Genomic DNA, 17,500 nt, shown 5'->3' with positions numbered 1-17,500 from the left:
CCTCTCCCTCGCCATAAAGAATGATAAAAAAATCCCTGAGCCCACAGCCCTCATCTCCCACCCACTGACCCCCGCCGGCGCTGGCCCCGGGACGGAGGCCGGGGACTTCCCCTTGGGGCGCCGCGGCAAAGGCCTTCCCCCAAGCCAGCCTCACCGTGACTCCAGGCTTTTCGACGGCGAGCCTGTGAAACAAAGACAGGCTAGAAAAAGGGGGAGGTGATAAGGCAGCCTGATCGAGACACAATAGGAAGGGAGGAGGCGGAGGAAACGGAGTGGAAAGTGAGACGCCATCGCAAGGACGACGCATGCATAAATAGATAACCTCAAAATCCCCTTCGCATTTTATGGCACGAAGGCTAAAGTATTGTTCTTCGGGCTGCTTTTATCCACAATGTCCCCAAGAACGCCGGGTTTCCTGTGTTCGCCGAGGCCACGGACGTAGCTCGAGTCTTTTGCGAGGCAACGGCGAAGTAAATGCACGCTCCGTGCGGCAAAGCACTACGAATACCATTAAATCGTTCTTGCACTTACTTCAGTTTTCTCATTTAAAATATCCTGACGTAAATACGAAGTCATTCACTTAAATTTTATTCTTAAAAAGCTCTTGACGTAAATCCGCAACATGTTAACTCCAATCTTCTCTTCAGAGATATCCGGACGTAAATACGTACGCTCCCAAATCAACAGCGATGACTGGGTGCGCCTTGAAGACCGTGATGACTGCAGTGATACGCTTACGCCGCCACATTCGCCAAAATGAACTGGGTTTATTACGGTGCTTGCGTCCCGCCACTGGCAGCGCATTCCTGGGGCCTGACGCTGCGCCTGCTTATCCGGCGGCCGCAGTCAGACCACGGACTGCGGCCTTATCAGCATCATCATCCTGACCACCTTCGCTCATTATCAAGGATCACTGTCATTGCCAGGATCGCCATCCCTGCCGACACTACAGTCGTCGTCAACAGTACTACCATCACAGCCGCCGGCCTGGCAATCGCAGTCCGCATCGTTACGACCACCGCTGACGACCTTCCAGCCATTCTCCCACATTCCCCGCACCCGTAATAAACGACCCTTTATCACCTCGATTAATACAATTACATCCCGTGACGCGTCTGAGGCGGACGAGCGCGCGGACGAGGACGAGACGCGCCGACGACCCCGCCTCCGTGAGCGCCCCGGGCGAGGACGAGGGCGTTGGCACCGGCCCCTCGCGTGAGAGGAGGGAGGCCTGCGAACGAGCGTCTCGTGAGGAGAGAAAGGGCCTCCTCCTCGCGCTGGCATTCTTACGTGTCATTAAGAAGCATATCCTGTGGCACCAGGCGAGGGCGCTATTACGAGGGTGGAGGGCACGCTTTTTTTTTTTTTGCACAGCTTGGAGAGGATGTCCGCTGCCGAGGACGCCTGTTTTGAAAGGGATTCTCTCTGTGACTTACGGGTGACCTTAACCTGTGGGGATATTTTCCTAGACAGCATCAAGGCGGCCAAGAAAGCAGACGATATTGAATCGTGTCTTCTTACCACGAAGAAAGATGACTGCCAAGAGAATAATGGCACGAGAGTCCTTTTCCTCTTCCAGTGAACACAAGTGGGCTTTGTTTGGGTAAGACATGAAAACACGTGCGGCTCTGTCCTTCCCGCGCGGCGAAGGAATGGCAGCCGCGGCCCGTGCACCACAAAGAGACTGGGGTAAAGTCGTACAAAATAATAACAAGATGCGGACACTCGGCACCATGGCAAAGGGCGAGAGAATGGACGGACACGCAGCACAAACACGAATAAAAGGATCTCGTATCTCAAACAAAAGGAATCTCGAGCCAGACTTTGGCACACATTGCGTTTCACTTTTTTATTATTAGGATGATGAATAACATAAATCTTCCCAATAAAGAAACTAAAAAGTCCCCAAACCTCAACGGAAGATAAACCACACAAACAAAACGCGTAACAAAAATCACTCTCTCTCCCTCCCCCTCTCTCTCTCTCTTTCTTTCTCTCTCTCCCTCCCCCTCTCTCTCTCTCTTTCTTTCTCTCTTTCCCTCTCCTTCTCTCTCTCCCCTTCCCTCTCCCGCCCTCTCTCCCTCCCTCTCCCCCTATCTCCCCCTCCCCCTCCCTCTCCCTCTCCCCTTCCCTCTCCCTCTCCCCCCGCCCCCTCCCTCCCTCTCCCTCCCTCCCTCTCCCTCCCTCCCTCGGCCTACGGAATCCCGGACGACGAACAACACCGTAATCACAATTGCTATTAAACGAAAGGGTTACGGCCGGCTTGAGTTATGGCACTCGACCCCCCCTCCCCCCCTCCCCTCCCCCTCCCGGGCTCATTTCGCCTTCCTGTCTTCCTTGCTACTTTCCTTCGCGCTTTTTTCGGCCCCATGTCGTTCGGTTGATGTATTTGGGAGTTGTGTTTATTTACCCATTTCGCTTTTCCTTCGCTTCTTTTGAATCTTTTTTTGTGGGGGGTGTCGTCTATTTCGTTTTTAGAGTGTTTACTTCCCTCATGTCTACACTTCCTTCCATTCCATATTCCATTTCCCTATCTCCCAGGAATTTCCCTTCCCTTGTCTCGCCATTTCCACCTCTTATAACTCTTATAACGCTGTACCGGAACTTCTAGCCCGTCCTCTGCCTTTTCTTTATTCCTTCGCTCTGGGCCGAGGCTTGGCATGCGGGCACCGGCCTCCGCCCTCCGCCTCCAGATTCGCACACACACGCTCGACCTCCCTCGGCGAAGAGCGAGCCCCGCCGCGCCCTCCGCTCTCCCTCCCGACCCTCGCCGAAGCCGATTCCAGACAACGCGGAACCAGGATCGGACGGGCACGTTAAGGCACGTTAACAGGCCTTCATTACGGTTTATAAACGACGTTCACTTGAGGCCATAAACCGCGATAAGGGCGTCCCATTGCCTCGGCGATCGCGTTCGCTCGATCAGCATGCATCCCGTGCGATGACTCCCAAGCAAACAGGTTTCTGAGGAAGGCAAAGCCAAACTGTACTTTTCTCGCCGCTCCTCCGTATTGACCGTGACGACCGACTCGCACTAACATCACTTTCTGCAAAATTAAGTAGATAGACAAATCCAAAAAATCTTAAAACGCGAAGATATTCCCCACTTCCCCCCACCCCTCCCCCACCCCACCCCCACCCCGGGGACACCTACCTCGACAGAGATCGGAGACTCGGGCGGCGCACGTGCAGGCAGGCGAGCGGGCGGGCGTCCGAGCGGTCACAACACCGAATATACCAACACAACGGTACAGGTGGGCAGGCAGGCAGGCAGGCAGGCAGACAGCTCACCTTCTCGCCCCGGAGACCAGGTACCAATACGGTAATTTCCTTTGGGTCTACGACAGCCCCCGCCCTGGTCGCCTGGGACTAGGGGAGTACGGTAGGGGAGGGGAGAGGGGAGCCAGATGTGACGATGATGTAACACGGACGTTACAGAGTCTCTCCCGAGAGGGTGTTCTGCTCCCGCTTCCGCGTCTCACTGGACTTGCTCACTTCTTTACGGATAAAGTCAGGCCTGCGCCGCGAGGGAGAAGAAAACACCACGGGATAGAAACGGGACCAGCGCTCGTGCCTAATTTCCCATTTCCGCGTCCTGCACGACAGGCGATTCCTACGCTGGCTCGAAACCCCCGCGCTTCGGCCGGACACGGAGAGGCTACACTATACACATCGCGGAGATAAGCATGCAACGTATTTTTCCTTCGTTTTTATGAACTCAACGTCTCGCTGGCTGCATAATCAAGGCTGCACGAACTCTATAAGCTTACTACCGGCTTGTCTGTCTGATCTTTAATGGCTATGATGTCGATTGGCGATAATTGTAAATTAATAAAAGTGCTATTAAAAGAACAACAGGAAAGCTTCTGCGGCTTTTTAAAAATTACGCTACGAACCACCGAAACCCGGAGTAAATGCCCTATGCCAGAGACTAGTTTATTTCTGCCAGTAAACACCAGAAAAACTTGACAACGACGAGTGCAGAAAAATGTTGAATATCAAATAGCTGTCACTTACTTTCCATCTCAACAAAATAAGCCGTCCTTCAAAAACGAGTAACTAAACAACGTCGGGCTTTGTTATGGGATTTCCTCGAATACTTCTTTATTTTAAGAGTAAAAAAGTCCAAGCAGAAGACGAGCCCGAGCGCCGTCCTCACACACGTAACGCTAACTTGCAACGCTCAGAAGACATGCGCTCGTTGCCGAAATTTACCAGGTGAGACAGCGAATTAAAATCTAGCTAGCGGTGGAGGACGTGTCCTGGCCTAAGGGCGCCGAGGGCTCTGTCTCAGGACTCCTCCGACACGGGCGAGGGGCACGGGCGTCTCACTCCCGCGGGCGCAGACGGAGGGCCACAGCATCGCAGGGAGAGATCCCGACAAGGCAATACCTGGTATGTGTGTAGCACCTGGAAGCCCGGGTCACGGCGGAGGCCCCAAGGCTGCCGCGCCTCCTCCTGGATGGCTCTTACTTCCTTCTCGATTCCAGCGACAGCGCCACTTTTGTGCCCTGCGCTACACCAGGGGGCTCCGTGCTGCGCCCTCGTCTTCGTCCTACAGGCTCCGCGACCCTGACGAAATAAGGTTATCGTCTCCACCACGGAAAAAATACAGGTAACAACAGCGCGGCAGGGAACACTGGCGGCTGACGGACACGCAAGGTGCTCGCGAATGAGCCCAACACAACTAATACAAAACTGTTCAGAGCATCAGATGCACACGTACAGAAGTCCAGAGAAACTGCACGCCACGCAATGGAGGGTTCCTCCAGCAATCGTAGGAGCACACTGGCGCCCCCCACCTCGTCTTCCTGGCTCTTGGGCTTGCCTGTGCTGTGCAGAGTGCCGCAAAAACTTCACTTCCCCATACACATTCTTTCTTGTCACACCTAAAACCCCAAAAAACATTACCCGACCACACTTGATATCATCGAATATCACCAGAGATTATCAATCACGTAAATAAAAGCCAGGTGAACCATATACATTCGACGGCGCTTCAGAGACACGCGGAATGTCCAGAGCGTCCTGCGCCACCCTGTACATTATGGTGGGCGGGGCCTACACTCCGCCATCATCGGGGACTTCACCTGCCACACCGCAGTCTTGACTCTACTTTCCCGCTACACACTACCACACCTGCCATACTACAGGCAGGCATCCCTTCCACTCCGAAACCACAACTCGTGCCCAGCCACGACCTCCGGGGAAGCGCCCCCAGCCGCCCCACGAGCACCGTGCCTTCGCATCTCCCACAGAACACATCTCACCTGGCCTTCCATCCCGCTGGCATACGGTACCTGTCAAGCTCCACAAATACCGCAGTAGGGTTATCCATCACACATCCCGCTGGATATATCTGACGCAATGCATTCGCCATACCTGTTGCACTGCCACAACCGCCTCGCCGTATCTTTCCATGCTCGCGAAGGAGCGCGAGGCCGCACCTGTCACACCGCTTCATCTTGGACTACACACGCACACTCGCTGCCAGAGGGACTCCTCGCCGCGTTACACTTATTCCAAGACTTCCCAAAATCGACGCGTTATTTGGGTGTTACGGGCGGGCGGCGGAGCGAGGAGTGATGAGCGTGAACTGACGTTTTGTGGTGGACACGGGCGTGCGCTCTTCATTTCAAGAAAAGGCTGAAGCGCGAGAAGAAAACTTGCTACAGCGAACCGTCCATCACAGAACATAGAGAAGCCAATATCCACCGGACATAATACTAGTAACACACCATTCTCTAACACCAATTTCATTCACGAGAGTCCAGTCCTCGCCAGCCTTACTACAATGACACCCAAGCCGTAACCCTTTCTGTCCTTCCCATTCTGCCTCCCCACGGACGGCCACTCTACTTCCTTACCCGGATCAACCGGTTCGACGCTTCGTTAACGGTTCAAGACCACAGCGGTTCGCTCAACCCGCAACGGACGAGGACAGGCATTCGCGGACAAGGACAAGGACAACGAACCAGGGAAGAGGCACAAGGAGTGAGAAACAAAACGTAAAGACAACTGACATTGGAAGAAGCTCGCAAGGGCACAACAGGACTGATGTGGCGAGCAAGGGAATGGGAGAGGAGGGGGGAGGGAAGGGGGGTGGAGAGGAGATGGGGCAAGAAGGGGGGTGGAGAGGAGAGAGGAAGGAAGGGGGAGGGGGAGGAAAGGAGAGGGGAGGGAAGGGGGAGGGAGAGGAGAGAGGAAGGAAGGGGGACGGAGAGGGGAGGGGGGGGAAGGGGGAGGGAGAGGAGAGGGGAAGGGAGGGAGAGGGAGAGGAGAGGGGAAGGAAGACGGAGGACGGGGAGGAGGAGAGAATAGCGGGAGGGAGGAGAGAAGGGAGATGGAGAAGGAGAGGGATGTGAAGGGAAAGAGGGAAGGGAAGGGGGAGAGGAGGCAGAGGGAGAGAGAGAGGGAGAGAGAGAGAGAGAGGGACAGGAAGAGGGAGGGAGGAGGAGAGGAATGGGGAGTGCGAGAGAGGAAAGGAAAGGAAAGGAATAGCGAGGAGTGAGGAGAGGAAATGATAGAAGATAAGAAAAGAGAAAAGTGGAAGGAAAAGAAGAGATAAAAGAATAGAAGCGAAGCAAAGCAAAGACAAGGGAAGAGAACAGAAGAGGGGGAGGAGAGAGAGGAGAGGCGAAGGGGGAGGAGAGAGAGGAGAGGCGAAGGGGGAGGAGAGAGAGGAGAGGCGAAGGGGGAGGAGAGAGAGGAGAGGCGAATGGGGAGGAGAGAGAAGAGAGGCGAAGGGGGAGGAGAGAGAGGAGAGGCGAAGGGGAGGAGAGAGAGGAGAGGCGAAGGGGGAGGAGAGAGAGGAGAGGCGAAGGGGGAGGAGAGAGAGGAGAGGCGAAGGGGGAGGAGAGAGAGGAGAGGCGAAGGGGGAGGAGAGAGAGGAGAGGCGAAGGGGGAGGAGAGGAGAGGAGAAGGGGGAGGAGAGAGAGGAGAGGCGAAGGGGGAGGAGAGAGAGGAGAGGCGAAGGGGGAGGAGAGAGAGGAGAGGCGAAGGGGGAGGAGAGAGAGGAGAGGCGAAGGGGGAGGAGAGAGAGGAGAGGCGAAGGGGGAGGAGAGAGAGGAGAGGCGAAGGGGGAGGAGAGAGAGGAGAGGCGAAGGGGGAGGAGAGAGAGGAGAGGCGAAGGGGGAGATGAGAGAGGAGAGGCGAAGGGAGAGGAGAGAGAGGAGAGGCGAAGGGGGAGGAGAGAGAGGAGAGGCGAAGAGGGAGGAGAGAGAGGAGAGCCGAAGGGGGAGGAGAGAGAGGAGAGGCGAAGGGGGAGGAGAGAGAGGAGAGGCGAAGGGGGAGGAGAGAGAGGAGAGGCGAAGGGGGAGGAGAGAGAGGAGAGGCGAAGGGGGAGGAGAGAGAGGAGAGGCGAAGGGGGAGGAGAGAGAGGAGAGGCGAAGGGGGAGGAGAGAGAGGAGAGCCGAAGAGGGAGGAGAGAGAGGAGAGGCGAAGGGGGAGGAGAGAGAGGAGAGGCGAAGGGGGAGGAGAGAGAGGAGAGGCGAAGGGGGAGGAGAGAGAGGAGAGCCGAAGAGGGAGGAGAGAGAGGAGAGGCGAAGGGGGAGGAGAGAGAGGAGAGGCGAAGGGGGGGGGAGGGGGCCAAGGCGCTCCGCCGAGACGTGACGGTGACGGCGGCGGCGGGGAGGGAGCAGGCGAGCGCGGGGAAGGTGCCTGGCGTGACAGCGTGAGAGAGTGTCTGCCGCCGGAGGAGTGACAGCGAGAGGCCGACAGCCAGCCTCCCTTCCCGCTTTCCTTCCCGCCCGCTCTGGCTCGGGCCATCCCTCGCCAGGACCCTCGCCAGGACCCTCGCCAGGACCCTCTCCGTGCTCTGGCGCTGCTGTCTGCCGGCCCGCCGTGTGAGCCAAGTTGTCCTCGGCGGTGATTGTCATGACGGCGGGCGATGGCGAGGTTATCACTGGCGATAATGATGCGGATAATGATGCTGGCGGCGATGACGTCGATGTTGATTTTGTTCATAATCGCATTAGTGATGCAGTGGCCATGTTTACATTCGTGGTCCTTCGCCCTCCCGCCCGTCCACCGCCGTCCTCCTAAGCTTACATTCCCCTCCCTTTTACCGTTCAATTCCACCTGTCCCCTTCCAACAACAAATCCGTGGCGCTGTATTATGACGAAAGCGCCAACCGCCACCTGGCGATGGGCGTGAGGACGTGCCTCAGGCACGCCCGTGACGCAACGCCGTCCGCATTGCCCTCCCGCCCACGAACCTCCTTGTTCCGACCGCGAAGTACTTTCAGCGTCCCCGCGAAATTGCCTTCATAAACCTACAGCTGGTATTTTCCCTCGTGCTGTCTTCCTTCGGGGCGGTTCGCTGACAATCAACAACTATGCAAGCTTCTTGTCCACAATCACTCTATGGGGGTTGCATAAGAAGGAAGGAGGGGAGGGGTGGTGGTGGGGAAGAGGGAGGGGGGCGAGGTAAGATGTTGCAAGGGGCTCATTAAACTGTGGGTATGATGCGCCGCAGAGGGATGGATGACATGTTATGGCAGCGGGCACTTTGATATGGCGATTGGCCTCGGGGCCACGTCTACCAAGGAGGTGCCAACGCCTTGAGTAAATTATAGCCAGGAGGACAGTGAGCTGTGACAGTGGGACAATGGAGTATGGCAGTGGAGGACGTAAGCTCTGACCGAGGAAAATAAGCTATGGAAAAGTAAAGGAGACGGAGGAAGAATTAAATAGACTGTGGCCTTTGGAAACTTGGTGTTAAGCGCAAGAAGGGCGGAGAGGGAAGTCTGCATGGTTAGGTAGAGAACAAGGACACAGACATCCGGGAATATACATGATATGTTGATTACTACCGGGAAAAAAGGCCCCAAGAAACCTTCCAGGAAATGAGAACTTGTTGTTGGAAACCTGTTAAGATATGATGCCAAGTTTATTTTGATAAGTTAGAAAGACCAAACTTCACACAAAAGGATTTGCAAGGGTTTAGAATCTAAAAGGAAGACTAATGTGTATAATAAAGAATAAAGCACGAGTGATTTTTTGACAATTTCATCAAATAGTAAAAAATCAAGCTGTTACTTTAATACATGGACTATCTACATAAACAAAACACAGGATCTTTACTTTAAATACATTTGCAAATATGAAAACCGACAACAAAAACATATCAAAGGGTGTGATCTCCAGGTTAAAAAAATAAACAAATCAATTTTAAATTAACATAAAACAATTATGACTGGCAAGAGCAAAAGCACTTTATTACCAATTGACAATAAGTTTTGCTTTACAGAGAAATCTATTATACAGCGAAAGAACAGCTGTAAGATAAGAAAGTCTGAGGCGAGGTGTAGCCAGTCATGGATATGAGAAAGGTGTGATAATGATCTGAACTTTGAAGTTATTAAGTAGACAGATGTCATTTTTAAAGAGTCATAGGCTGCCACGGAGAAGATACAAAGCAAAGATCACCAAAATATGATTAATTTAAGAAGCTGTAAAGCAGTGGTAAGAACATAACCCAGAGCAGTAAACCACTTTTCATCAAGTTGACCCTACAAGGCATAAAGGACAGATAATGTAAATACTAACTACATAGTAAAAAAAAACTTTTTAAAAGTTAATTTATCAAACAGTGTAAAAAAAACAAAAAGATTCTTGGGTCATGAAGTGGTATCTACAAAAAGATTAAGATACAATCTTGATGCTGTTAAACATTTTGCAAACAACATCTGATAACATCATGAATAAAAATTAGAACTGACTAATGCCTGCTTCACATTTTTTTATTGTAGATACTTCCACAATCAAAAAATAAATGTTTATAAGCCTGCCTACCTCTGTCTAAATAAGATCTGTCTAGGTGTAAACTGTACTGCTATACTGTCTTTCAATCATAGAAAAATCATAATCATTTTTTTTATTACAATGTTCTGTAGGTCTAATTAATCTTAATAATAATAAAATAAATTTCTTTCTCAGTATCAGCAAGTTGTACATTTATTCATTCAATACAATTATAAGGCAAACATAAAATGTTATTATCTTTTTCTTTCACAAAATTAGTATGCTTAAAAATGTTTAACCAAATACAGATCCTAACTTTGTGCTATTTGGTAATGCCAACGGATCCTTCTAGAAGTTCGTTCTTTTCTGATATGATTCCCTTTTATAGGCTGTCTATGAATTTTGTATTTTCTTAATATGGCCCAGATTTACCTTTATAACAAACAAAATACACAATCATATGAATGCAAATGGAAGATATACTTCAAACTGGTGGATGCAATTCACTGATTACATATGGTTGCAGTACAGCCAATATACTCAACATGTACAGATGATACAGTTTACCTTCTGCATCCAACATCACAAAATAATAATCTCATATTTTTCAGATGAAAACTAATTCTGGAGTGCAAATATTGATGTTTCCATAACCTCGCATCTACTGACAAGACAGTTTAAATTTGTATGTCAAATAACTGAATGAAAAACTAAAAATCTTAGGTCATCTTCTGGAGCAAGCTCATACTTCTCGGAGAATATATCAATTATAATAAAATGAAAAAAATGGCAAAAAAGGAAACAAAAGGATAACAGTCATTCTTTCATATTTCGATTCCAGTTGGAAATAAATGCAAGTTCACATTATCGTAAAAATTGTGATATTACGTAATAAGAAACTACTGAATTATCCGACTGAGATTGCACTAATACATTCATAAGCAGCAACAAACGACAAACAATACTTTAAGAATTCAGAATATAGCAATAGATATATGAAATTCTGCCATATAAAACAATACATGGTGATGCAAACCCAATGTAACAAGGAGTCTGTCTGCAGTTTCACTAAACACCTAAAACTGAAAACAGAATATACCAGTGAAAAATAATCACACAACTGCTTGCAAAATATACATTATAGAAAAATAGAATATGAAAGTGAAAACACAGGTAATGATTGAATTTTCTGAAACTGCAAGGAAAATCCATTCAAGTAAATGAACTTCTTATATGATTTAAAATAGCATCAGAGGATTGTCATTTTCTTTATATTTGACATTCCACTACAAATAGTTGGCATTTCTTAATAAAAATTATCAGAGAGAAACAACAGTAATGATACGACATGACAGTTTATAAAATAAGAGAAGCTCTCGTCCCGACATCCAAAAACTTCAGCAACAACCTGTGATTTAAATACCGGCAAACTCTTGTGCAGGCTGAATAAAAACACATTAATTACTGTAGACAGACCACAAGTTGTATTTCATAGCCATCATAAAGAGAAGGTCAAGTGGAAAAGTGTTTGTTGCACATACTCTATAATAAGTGATTTACATGGCTCCTGACTGTCAGTTCTCCGGTAAATGAACACCATCCAGTTTGGTGGCACGTGTAGTATGGGCCTAAACTTTGGAAGCAATAAGAACAATTTTACCAATTCCATTGGTAAAACAAACCAGCATATCTGTTTGTTTCAATTCCGTCTCCCATTCTCTCCTTTTCTCAACGTTAAATCTCAATCCTCTTAATATATTGCCATTTTCCCTGTCCTCCTAGGAGAGCCAGATGAAAGCAAAATTTTGATTTAGTTGAATATTTTTCTCTCTTGGTACTTTTTTACTTAATGCAACATCATGTATAATGCAAAAGCAGACCCTCTGAGAACATATGGCAAAAATCCTTCAATGACAATAGGCAAGCCGTTTTAATCAATGCAATCTCATTGCACTACAAACCCTAACATGTGAAAGGATATTAGGAAAAAAAAAACATGCTCACTCTAAGGGATAAACCGAATTAAAAATACAATGTACACGGTGTAAAGCTATAATCAATTACCTATATGTTATCAATTGTTTCAAATGAATGCAAATAATAAAAATCGGCCAAAATTCAGATTTCTTAAACATTTAAAAATCAAAGATTCGAGTCTAAAACACAATTCACAGGTGTCACAGCCTGACATCGGGGTCGATTACATCCCATCTTCCAATTTTCGAAATAAAACCACCACCAACGGGTAAAACACATCCACATACTCACCCTGGCAATCCAAAAGGATCAAATCTATGCCAATTCTCCAGTGATTTCAGCCGAGAACCAGTAGGAAAGCAACAATTTTCGGGGATCACACGAGGAGACTGACACCACCACAACGTCAATGGTTGGTTTGTTTACTTCGCGTCTTGACACTCGCTCCTTTTGGTCATCTTTTGTCTTTTTTATTTTCATTTTTTCCTCTTTTTTACCATTTGAAGGGAAGGGAGGTGAAGGCTTTTGTTATCTGTATAGACAGAAAATCAGTGTGTGTGTTTTAATTTTTTTTTTTCTATTTTTTTTTTTCTTTTTACCTCTGAGGGGAGGGGATATTTGAACACTATTATATATTTGTTAGTGTTTTAATCTCGTATGACGTATTCATTTACTTTTATGTTCTGATATTAATTCAATTTCCTGTTTTGTATGGAGTGGATAGGTAAATAATTCTGTATCATTTCATTACAATAATATTATTTTGTTCATTTGTACAAGATTTTGTCTTGGGGAAGGAGGGAACGTCCACTTAGGAATATTTTTACCAATTATATATCCTTTTAAAAATCCTATATATATATATTCTTCTCGGATCAATTTCACCAGTATTTTTATTAATTCAAATTGCCACATTCTTTCTCTCTCTTTCTTTAATTTCCTTCAATCCCTTCATTCGTGTCCAACCGATTTTTTCTCTCATTTCACTCATTCTTTATATAATTCCTCATTTGCCTTTCTCAACCTTAATCATTTTTCCTGTCTCCTTCAAATTCACACAATCATCTACATTTCTTCCCTTGCAACAAGAAAATTTATGTGCCCTTGGGGTGTTGCAGAAGCTAATGATGGATTACGGTGGCATTAATGACTCATCTTAGAATCTGCTAGTTTTCTTGTCATTGTCCATCCATCTTAAAAAGGCTTCTTTTCATTTTTTTTTTTTTTTATTCTATTAGTTCATGACATGAGCATTTTCTTTCTCTTCAGTTCATCCAAATAAAAAAAATCGTATCTTACATTCCGTTTATTCCTCAGTCTCATACTTCTTCAATTCTTATACACCGTGTTTTTTCATCTCTTACTTCCTCATTCTCTCATGTCATGCTCGCGCTTCAGCTCATTTCCTCATATTGCTTCCTTCCATTATTATCTTATTAATCAATGTTCTTTATCTTCCCCTTACTATCTAAATTGGTCTGCTATATTACTATATGTCTCCAAACGAAATCATTTCCATTCACCCTCGTTCATGTTTCATTCCCCTCTTCGTTATTGGATTCAATACTCTTGCCATAATATTGTTCCGTCTACGTGTCTTCTGCTACACAGCTCAACCCCGCAATATTTTCGTCGGTTACCACGTGTTTTAACCATGAATTGACGCCAACGTTGGACATGAGATAGTATTAAATGGAAACAATCAGTTCTCTACGTAATTCTACATTAAAGGGATTTTAATCCATCATTTAACATTGAAATAATGGCTCTTCCGCCCACTTTCTGACGGGGATATAGACGATATAAGAAATCTATCAAGGATCTATCAGGTGTTTATGATCGAGGATCGGATTTCATAGTTACGGAAAATTAAGGAACTTAGAACCTATAAGATATTGCGATCAAACACCCAAAACTCTTGGTATCCTACGCTTTCAATCGTCTATAACACCACACCATCTGCAGACGAAATTGGCTGAGGCTCGAAATCGACAAACCTTTGCTCCCCCGTAGATTAGGGCCACGGTCTGTGTAATGGGCGAGGTGGCATGACACAAGAGAGGATATGGGTACCCTAGAGGACAAGCGGGAATCGAGCATGGAGGAGGTGGACCTGAGTGACACCAATATGCGGTGTGCAAGTAGCGACACCCTGCCTGCTGATGTATTTGACGAGGCCCCTGACCCTCGGATTCAGGTTGGAGGACTTGCTTTGCGTCGTTTATGTTGTGCTTGGGCTGAAACCCCTTCAGTAAATATGATGTAGACGTTTATGTGACTAATATCTGTCGATCCTTGGTGACTGTGGGGATGGTAATGATGAGTTGATTAAAATGAAGGTATCAGTAAGTTGCCACGAATTAACAGTTAATATATATCAAACGCTTTCAGACTATTATTTTTTAAAGCCTAACTGACCTTAAAGATTAAATAACATCGATCATAAAACCAAGGATGAGCCAAGGGGATCATTAGAGGTTATCCTAGTGGTGACCTACATTTGTCTGTCAGTGGTTCTTGACCAGGGGAGGGTAACTTCCAGAGGAGGGGGGTTAGAAATAGGGAATTTCTTTCTTTCCTTTTAATTTAGCTAATGTTTTGGGACATTTTCTTGAAGTTATGAGGCTGGATGGCCTGGTGGTAAAGACCACCTGTAAAGCAAGAGAGTGCAATGGTATTTAAGGTTAAAAGTAAAAAGGTCTGTAATTATTAGATGATATTAAAACCTTTAGTTTTAATTTACATGAAAATTTCATTTAACTTACTATAATTCAAGGACATTTTCTTCATATTCTGATCACCCAGTGATTTTGTGTAAATGTGTGTCTTTATGCACAGTTAGTACAAATCAGTCAATTATTACAAGTGTAGTATGGCTCATGTGTGGTTTCATCTTACCTGCGGTAAATCTTCTTATTAAAATCAGTGCAGTTTCTTTCTCCCTACAATAACCTTACATTTTCATCAATACATTTTTTTTTTTTTTTTTATGTGAATTGTATTATCAGTTAACACTTAAATTATGTTAATGGATCATCAGTGATGTAGTTTTAAGTACAATCATAGATTTGTGTTATCAGTTATCATTCTTCTCTTTTGAACAGGTGGAACTGGAATGTCTCAATACCTCCACTGATACTATAAACAAGTTAGAAGTTGATCTCGATGTAAGTAAGAATATAATTTTACTGCCAGTTTGTTAAAATTGTGAGAGGCACAACCCAAGAAATATCTACCAGACAGATAGAGAGATAAATGTATATCTATAAGATGAATCTGTATTTATTTCTTTATATAGAAATGAATGTTCATTGGGTTGAGCCAATGACAAGCCGTTAGTCTTTGAAGTCTTATTCATATTAATCTGTCTGATTTTTTTTTTGGTTTTTTTCTGTTTTTAAATAAGAATTAGTTACTTCATTTAGACAGAGTCTAAAATGAATTTTTCTGAACAGGAAGCCCGTATGCAGTTCCGACAGCTTCTTGGTGATTCTACTCAGCGGATAGATGCTCTTGCCAAAAGATTAGGGAAATGCGTAGAACAGTCTCGTCCATATTATGATGCCCGCATTCGAGCCAAACAGGTATTGTAAGATATTTGGTTATTGTTACTAATCAGAGTTTATCCCTTGAGACCAAGTCCTTAACCTACAGATGCTGGGATGACAAAAGTACTTGCCATGTCCATTGTATTTTTTTGTTTATTTGTTAGCTTTACACATAGATAGCGTCTCAAGTGCATAATAACCAAGGAGTTAATCATTATTCGCACTTATCTCACCTGTGTACCCTTTTCCTTGATTTTGGAAAAGATTTTTTAATAATATTAATATTGTTCCCAAAAACTCAAGAAAGGGGAATTCAGTTGAGGTCACATAGGTGTACTAATTGGTTCCTTGGTGGCTGAGCACTTGCAGAGCCATCTCTGTGCAAACAAAATTCACATAAGAAAACTACAGTTATCAGTACATATACCTGGTATCAATGTCTTAATATTCCAGCCTGCAACCTAACCTAACCTGCATCTATATTTATGCCTGAACTTACATTTAATCTGACGTATACATTATTCCCCAGTCAAAGGGAAGGATAGTCTTATTGTTTACTTCTGCAGTTATTTTTTAAGGCAGTATGCATTACATCCCTGCAGTCTTGTTGTTCGTAATACCAAATCTTTATATGACTGCATTGGAAAACGGGAATTGAAAGAAAGATATTGAGTAGAATAAATGCACAACATATGGTTAGTATGTAGACCTATTTATTGTGGTTATTATTATGGGTTTAAAAAATTATACTTTCTACCTTCATTTATATTATAGGTTGTTTTTGTAAGTCACATAATGATGTGGAGTTCTCTCAAGTTATCAGATTAGAATAACTTATTAGCTATTGAGAAAGATCCAAATTTTAAGTAAAAGTTTTAATTGAGTTTTGAAAAGGCTCACAAGTGGGAAAGAAATATTTACTCTTGATTCATTTGATTTGCAGTGGGAAAACCTTCAACCATTGAATTGATATTTCATTTAGGGAAAGTTTAAGCAAGTCATCACAAGTCCTTGATTGATACATCACTTTATATTACAATTGATTAAGAATGTAGACTCAAGCTTTTTTTCGCTCATTTAGGCACTCAGGGAAACCCAGATAGCAGCTGTGCGATATGAACGTGCCATGAGTCAACATGCTGCAGCTCGGGAGATGGTTTTCTTGGCAGAAGAGGGACTCATGCAGAAAGGGTGTGTCTTTGACCATACCTGGCAGGAAATGCTTAATCATGCAACTTCCAAGGTACCTTTGACCTCCCCTCAGTTGAAAAAAATGGAAATCCCATTCCTGTTAATTAGGTTGTTTACCCAAGAAATTTGGGAACTCCAACCCAAAATGTGCTTAACAGCTAACAGTAAAAATGTATATTAGGTTTTCCCAAATGGATATTGGAATAAGAGTGAGTAGTTCCTTTGTGTGATGATTTCCTAATTTTAACAGGTGTGAAATTTTATATCTCTAACATTTAATTAGTTCCATGGTCAAAATATTGTGAGGATTATGTGAGTGTTTTAGTCATTAGGATAATAACCTGACAGCCAGATTACAATACTAAGTTATATATTCAGTTTAGTATGAAAAACATATGTTGTAGTATTTTGTTATATGTATTTTTGATTTTAAATTATTTGGGATTTTCAAAACAAAGATATACTCAGCACAGGAACTCAGTTATTGGCGTAACTTTTTCTTGTGATTTGGAATCAGGTTAATGATGCCGAGAAGGAGAAGTTGGAGAGCGCAGCAGACCACCGTCGCACTTCAGCGTTATACCATGAGGCAGAGACAAGAGTGAAGACGTTACAGAAAGAACTGAAGAGAGCAATTGCAAAGTCGAGGTAATTATCTTTTATTCTCGTGCATGCTTCTTGTATGTCAATGCAATGTCATTATTTATCTAACCACTAATGCTGGCACTTATTTATTTATTTTATTTATGTTTATTTAAATGTTGAGAACCATAGTGTTCATCTTCACCAGGATTAGATGTCATAGTTTAGTGTTAGACTTATCTTCGCTTTTTTATGTGTGTACTTGTATTTGTTTTGTACTTTTAGCTTGGATGGAGAAATATCTGAGGAAAACTGTTCAGGATTCAATAGGTATATGCATGATGACTCAGTTGTTGTATCAAAGTATAAGATATAGTGGTCACAGAAACATAAGATGTAAAACAGAGAGAAGAAAGGATTAATCATATGATTTAGTTTATCTTATGAAGATTTTTGAG

At 45.1% G+C, this 17,500-nt stretch overlaps 2 protein-coding genes across 13 annotated transcripts in view; one reads left to right on the top strand and one right to left on the bottom strand.

Annotated features, from left to right (window-relative positions):
- The window catches only part of LOC113828389 (PTB domain-containing engulfment adapter protein 1), an 88,819-nt gene extending 76,652 nt beyond the window's left edge, over positions 1 to 12,167 (bottom strand). For 2 of the 10 annotated variants that reach the window (XM_070145382.1, XM_070145386.1), the window contains exons 1-2: positions 4,727 to 4,828; positions 3,155 to 3,517 (exon numbers count right to left, since the gene is read on the bottom strand). The gene's annotated coding sequence lies outside the window, so the exon portion shown is untranslated. Of the gene's footprint in view, positions 1 to 671; positions 759 to 3,154; positions 3,518 to 4,017; positions 4,311 to 4,392; positions 4,678 to 4,726; positions 4,829 to 12,012 lie in introns of those variants that run through there. The other 8 variants (XM_070145381.1, XM_070145393.1, XM_070145387.1 and 5 more) reach the window with 7 other exon arrangements.
- A 1,488-nt stretch (positions 12,168 to 13,655) lies between these two features.
- Positions 13,656 to 17,500, top strand: part of LOC113821700 (SH3 domain-binding protein 5-like) — a 16,608-nt gene continuing 12,763 nt past the window's right edge. For 2 of the 3 annotated variants that reach the window (XM_070145380.1, XM_027374217.2), the window contains exons 1-5: positions 13,657 to 13,918; positions 14,826 to 14,888; positions 15,177 to 15,305; positions 16,351 to 16,512; positions 16,978 to 17,108. In XM_070145380.1, the coding sequence (XP_070001481.1) occupies positions 13,787 to 13,918; positions 14,826 to 14,888; positions 15,177 to 15,305; positions 16,351 to 16,512; positions 16,978 to 17,108 (617 nt within the window). In that variant the 5' untranslated portion in view covers positions 13,657 to 13,786. Of the gene's footprint in view, positions 13,919 to 14,825; positions 14,889 to 15,176; positions 15,306 to 16,350; positions 16,513 to 16,977; positions 17,109 to 17,500 lie in introns of all 3 variants that reach the window. The other variant, XM_070145379.1, reaches the window with a different exon arrangement.

The sequence above is a fragment of the Penaeus vannamei genome, chromosome 33 (genome assembly GCF_042767895.1).
Source record: "Penaeus vannamei isolate JL-2024 chromosome 33, ASM4276789v1, whole genome shotgun sequence".
Taxonomy (NCBI): domain Eukaryota; kingdom Metazoa; phylum Arthropoda; class Malacostraca; order Decapoda; family Penaeidae; genus Penaeus; species Penaeus vannamei.
Note: the sequence above shows the minus strand (reverse complement) of the source record. Positions and strands in the feature narration are given on the sequence as shown.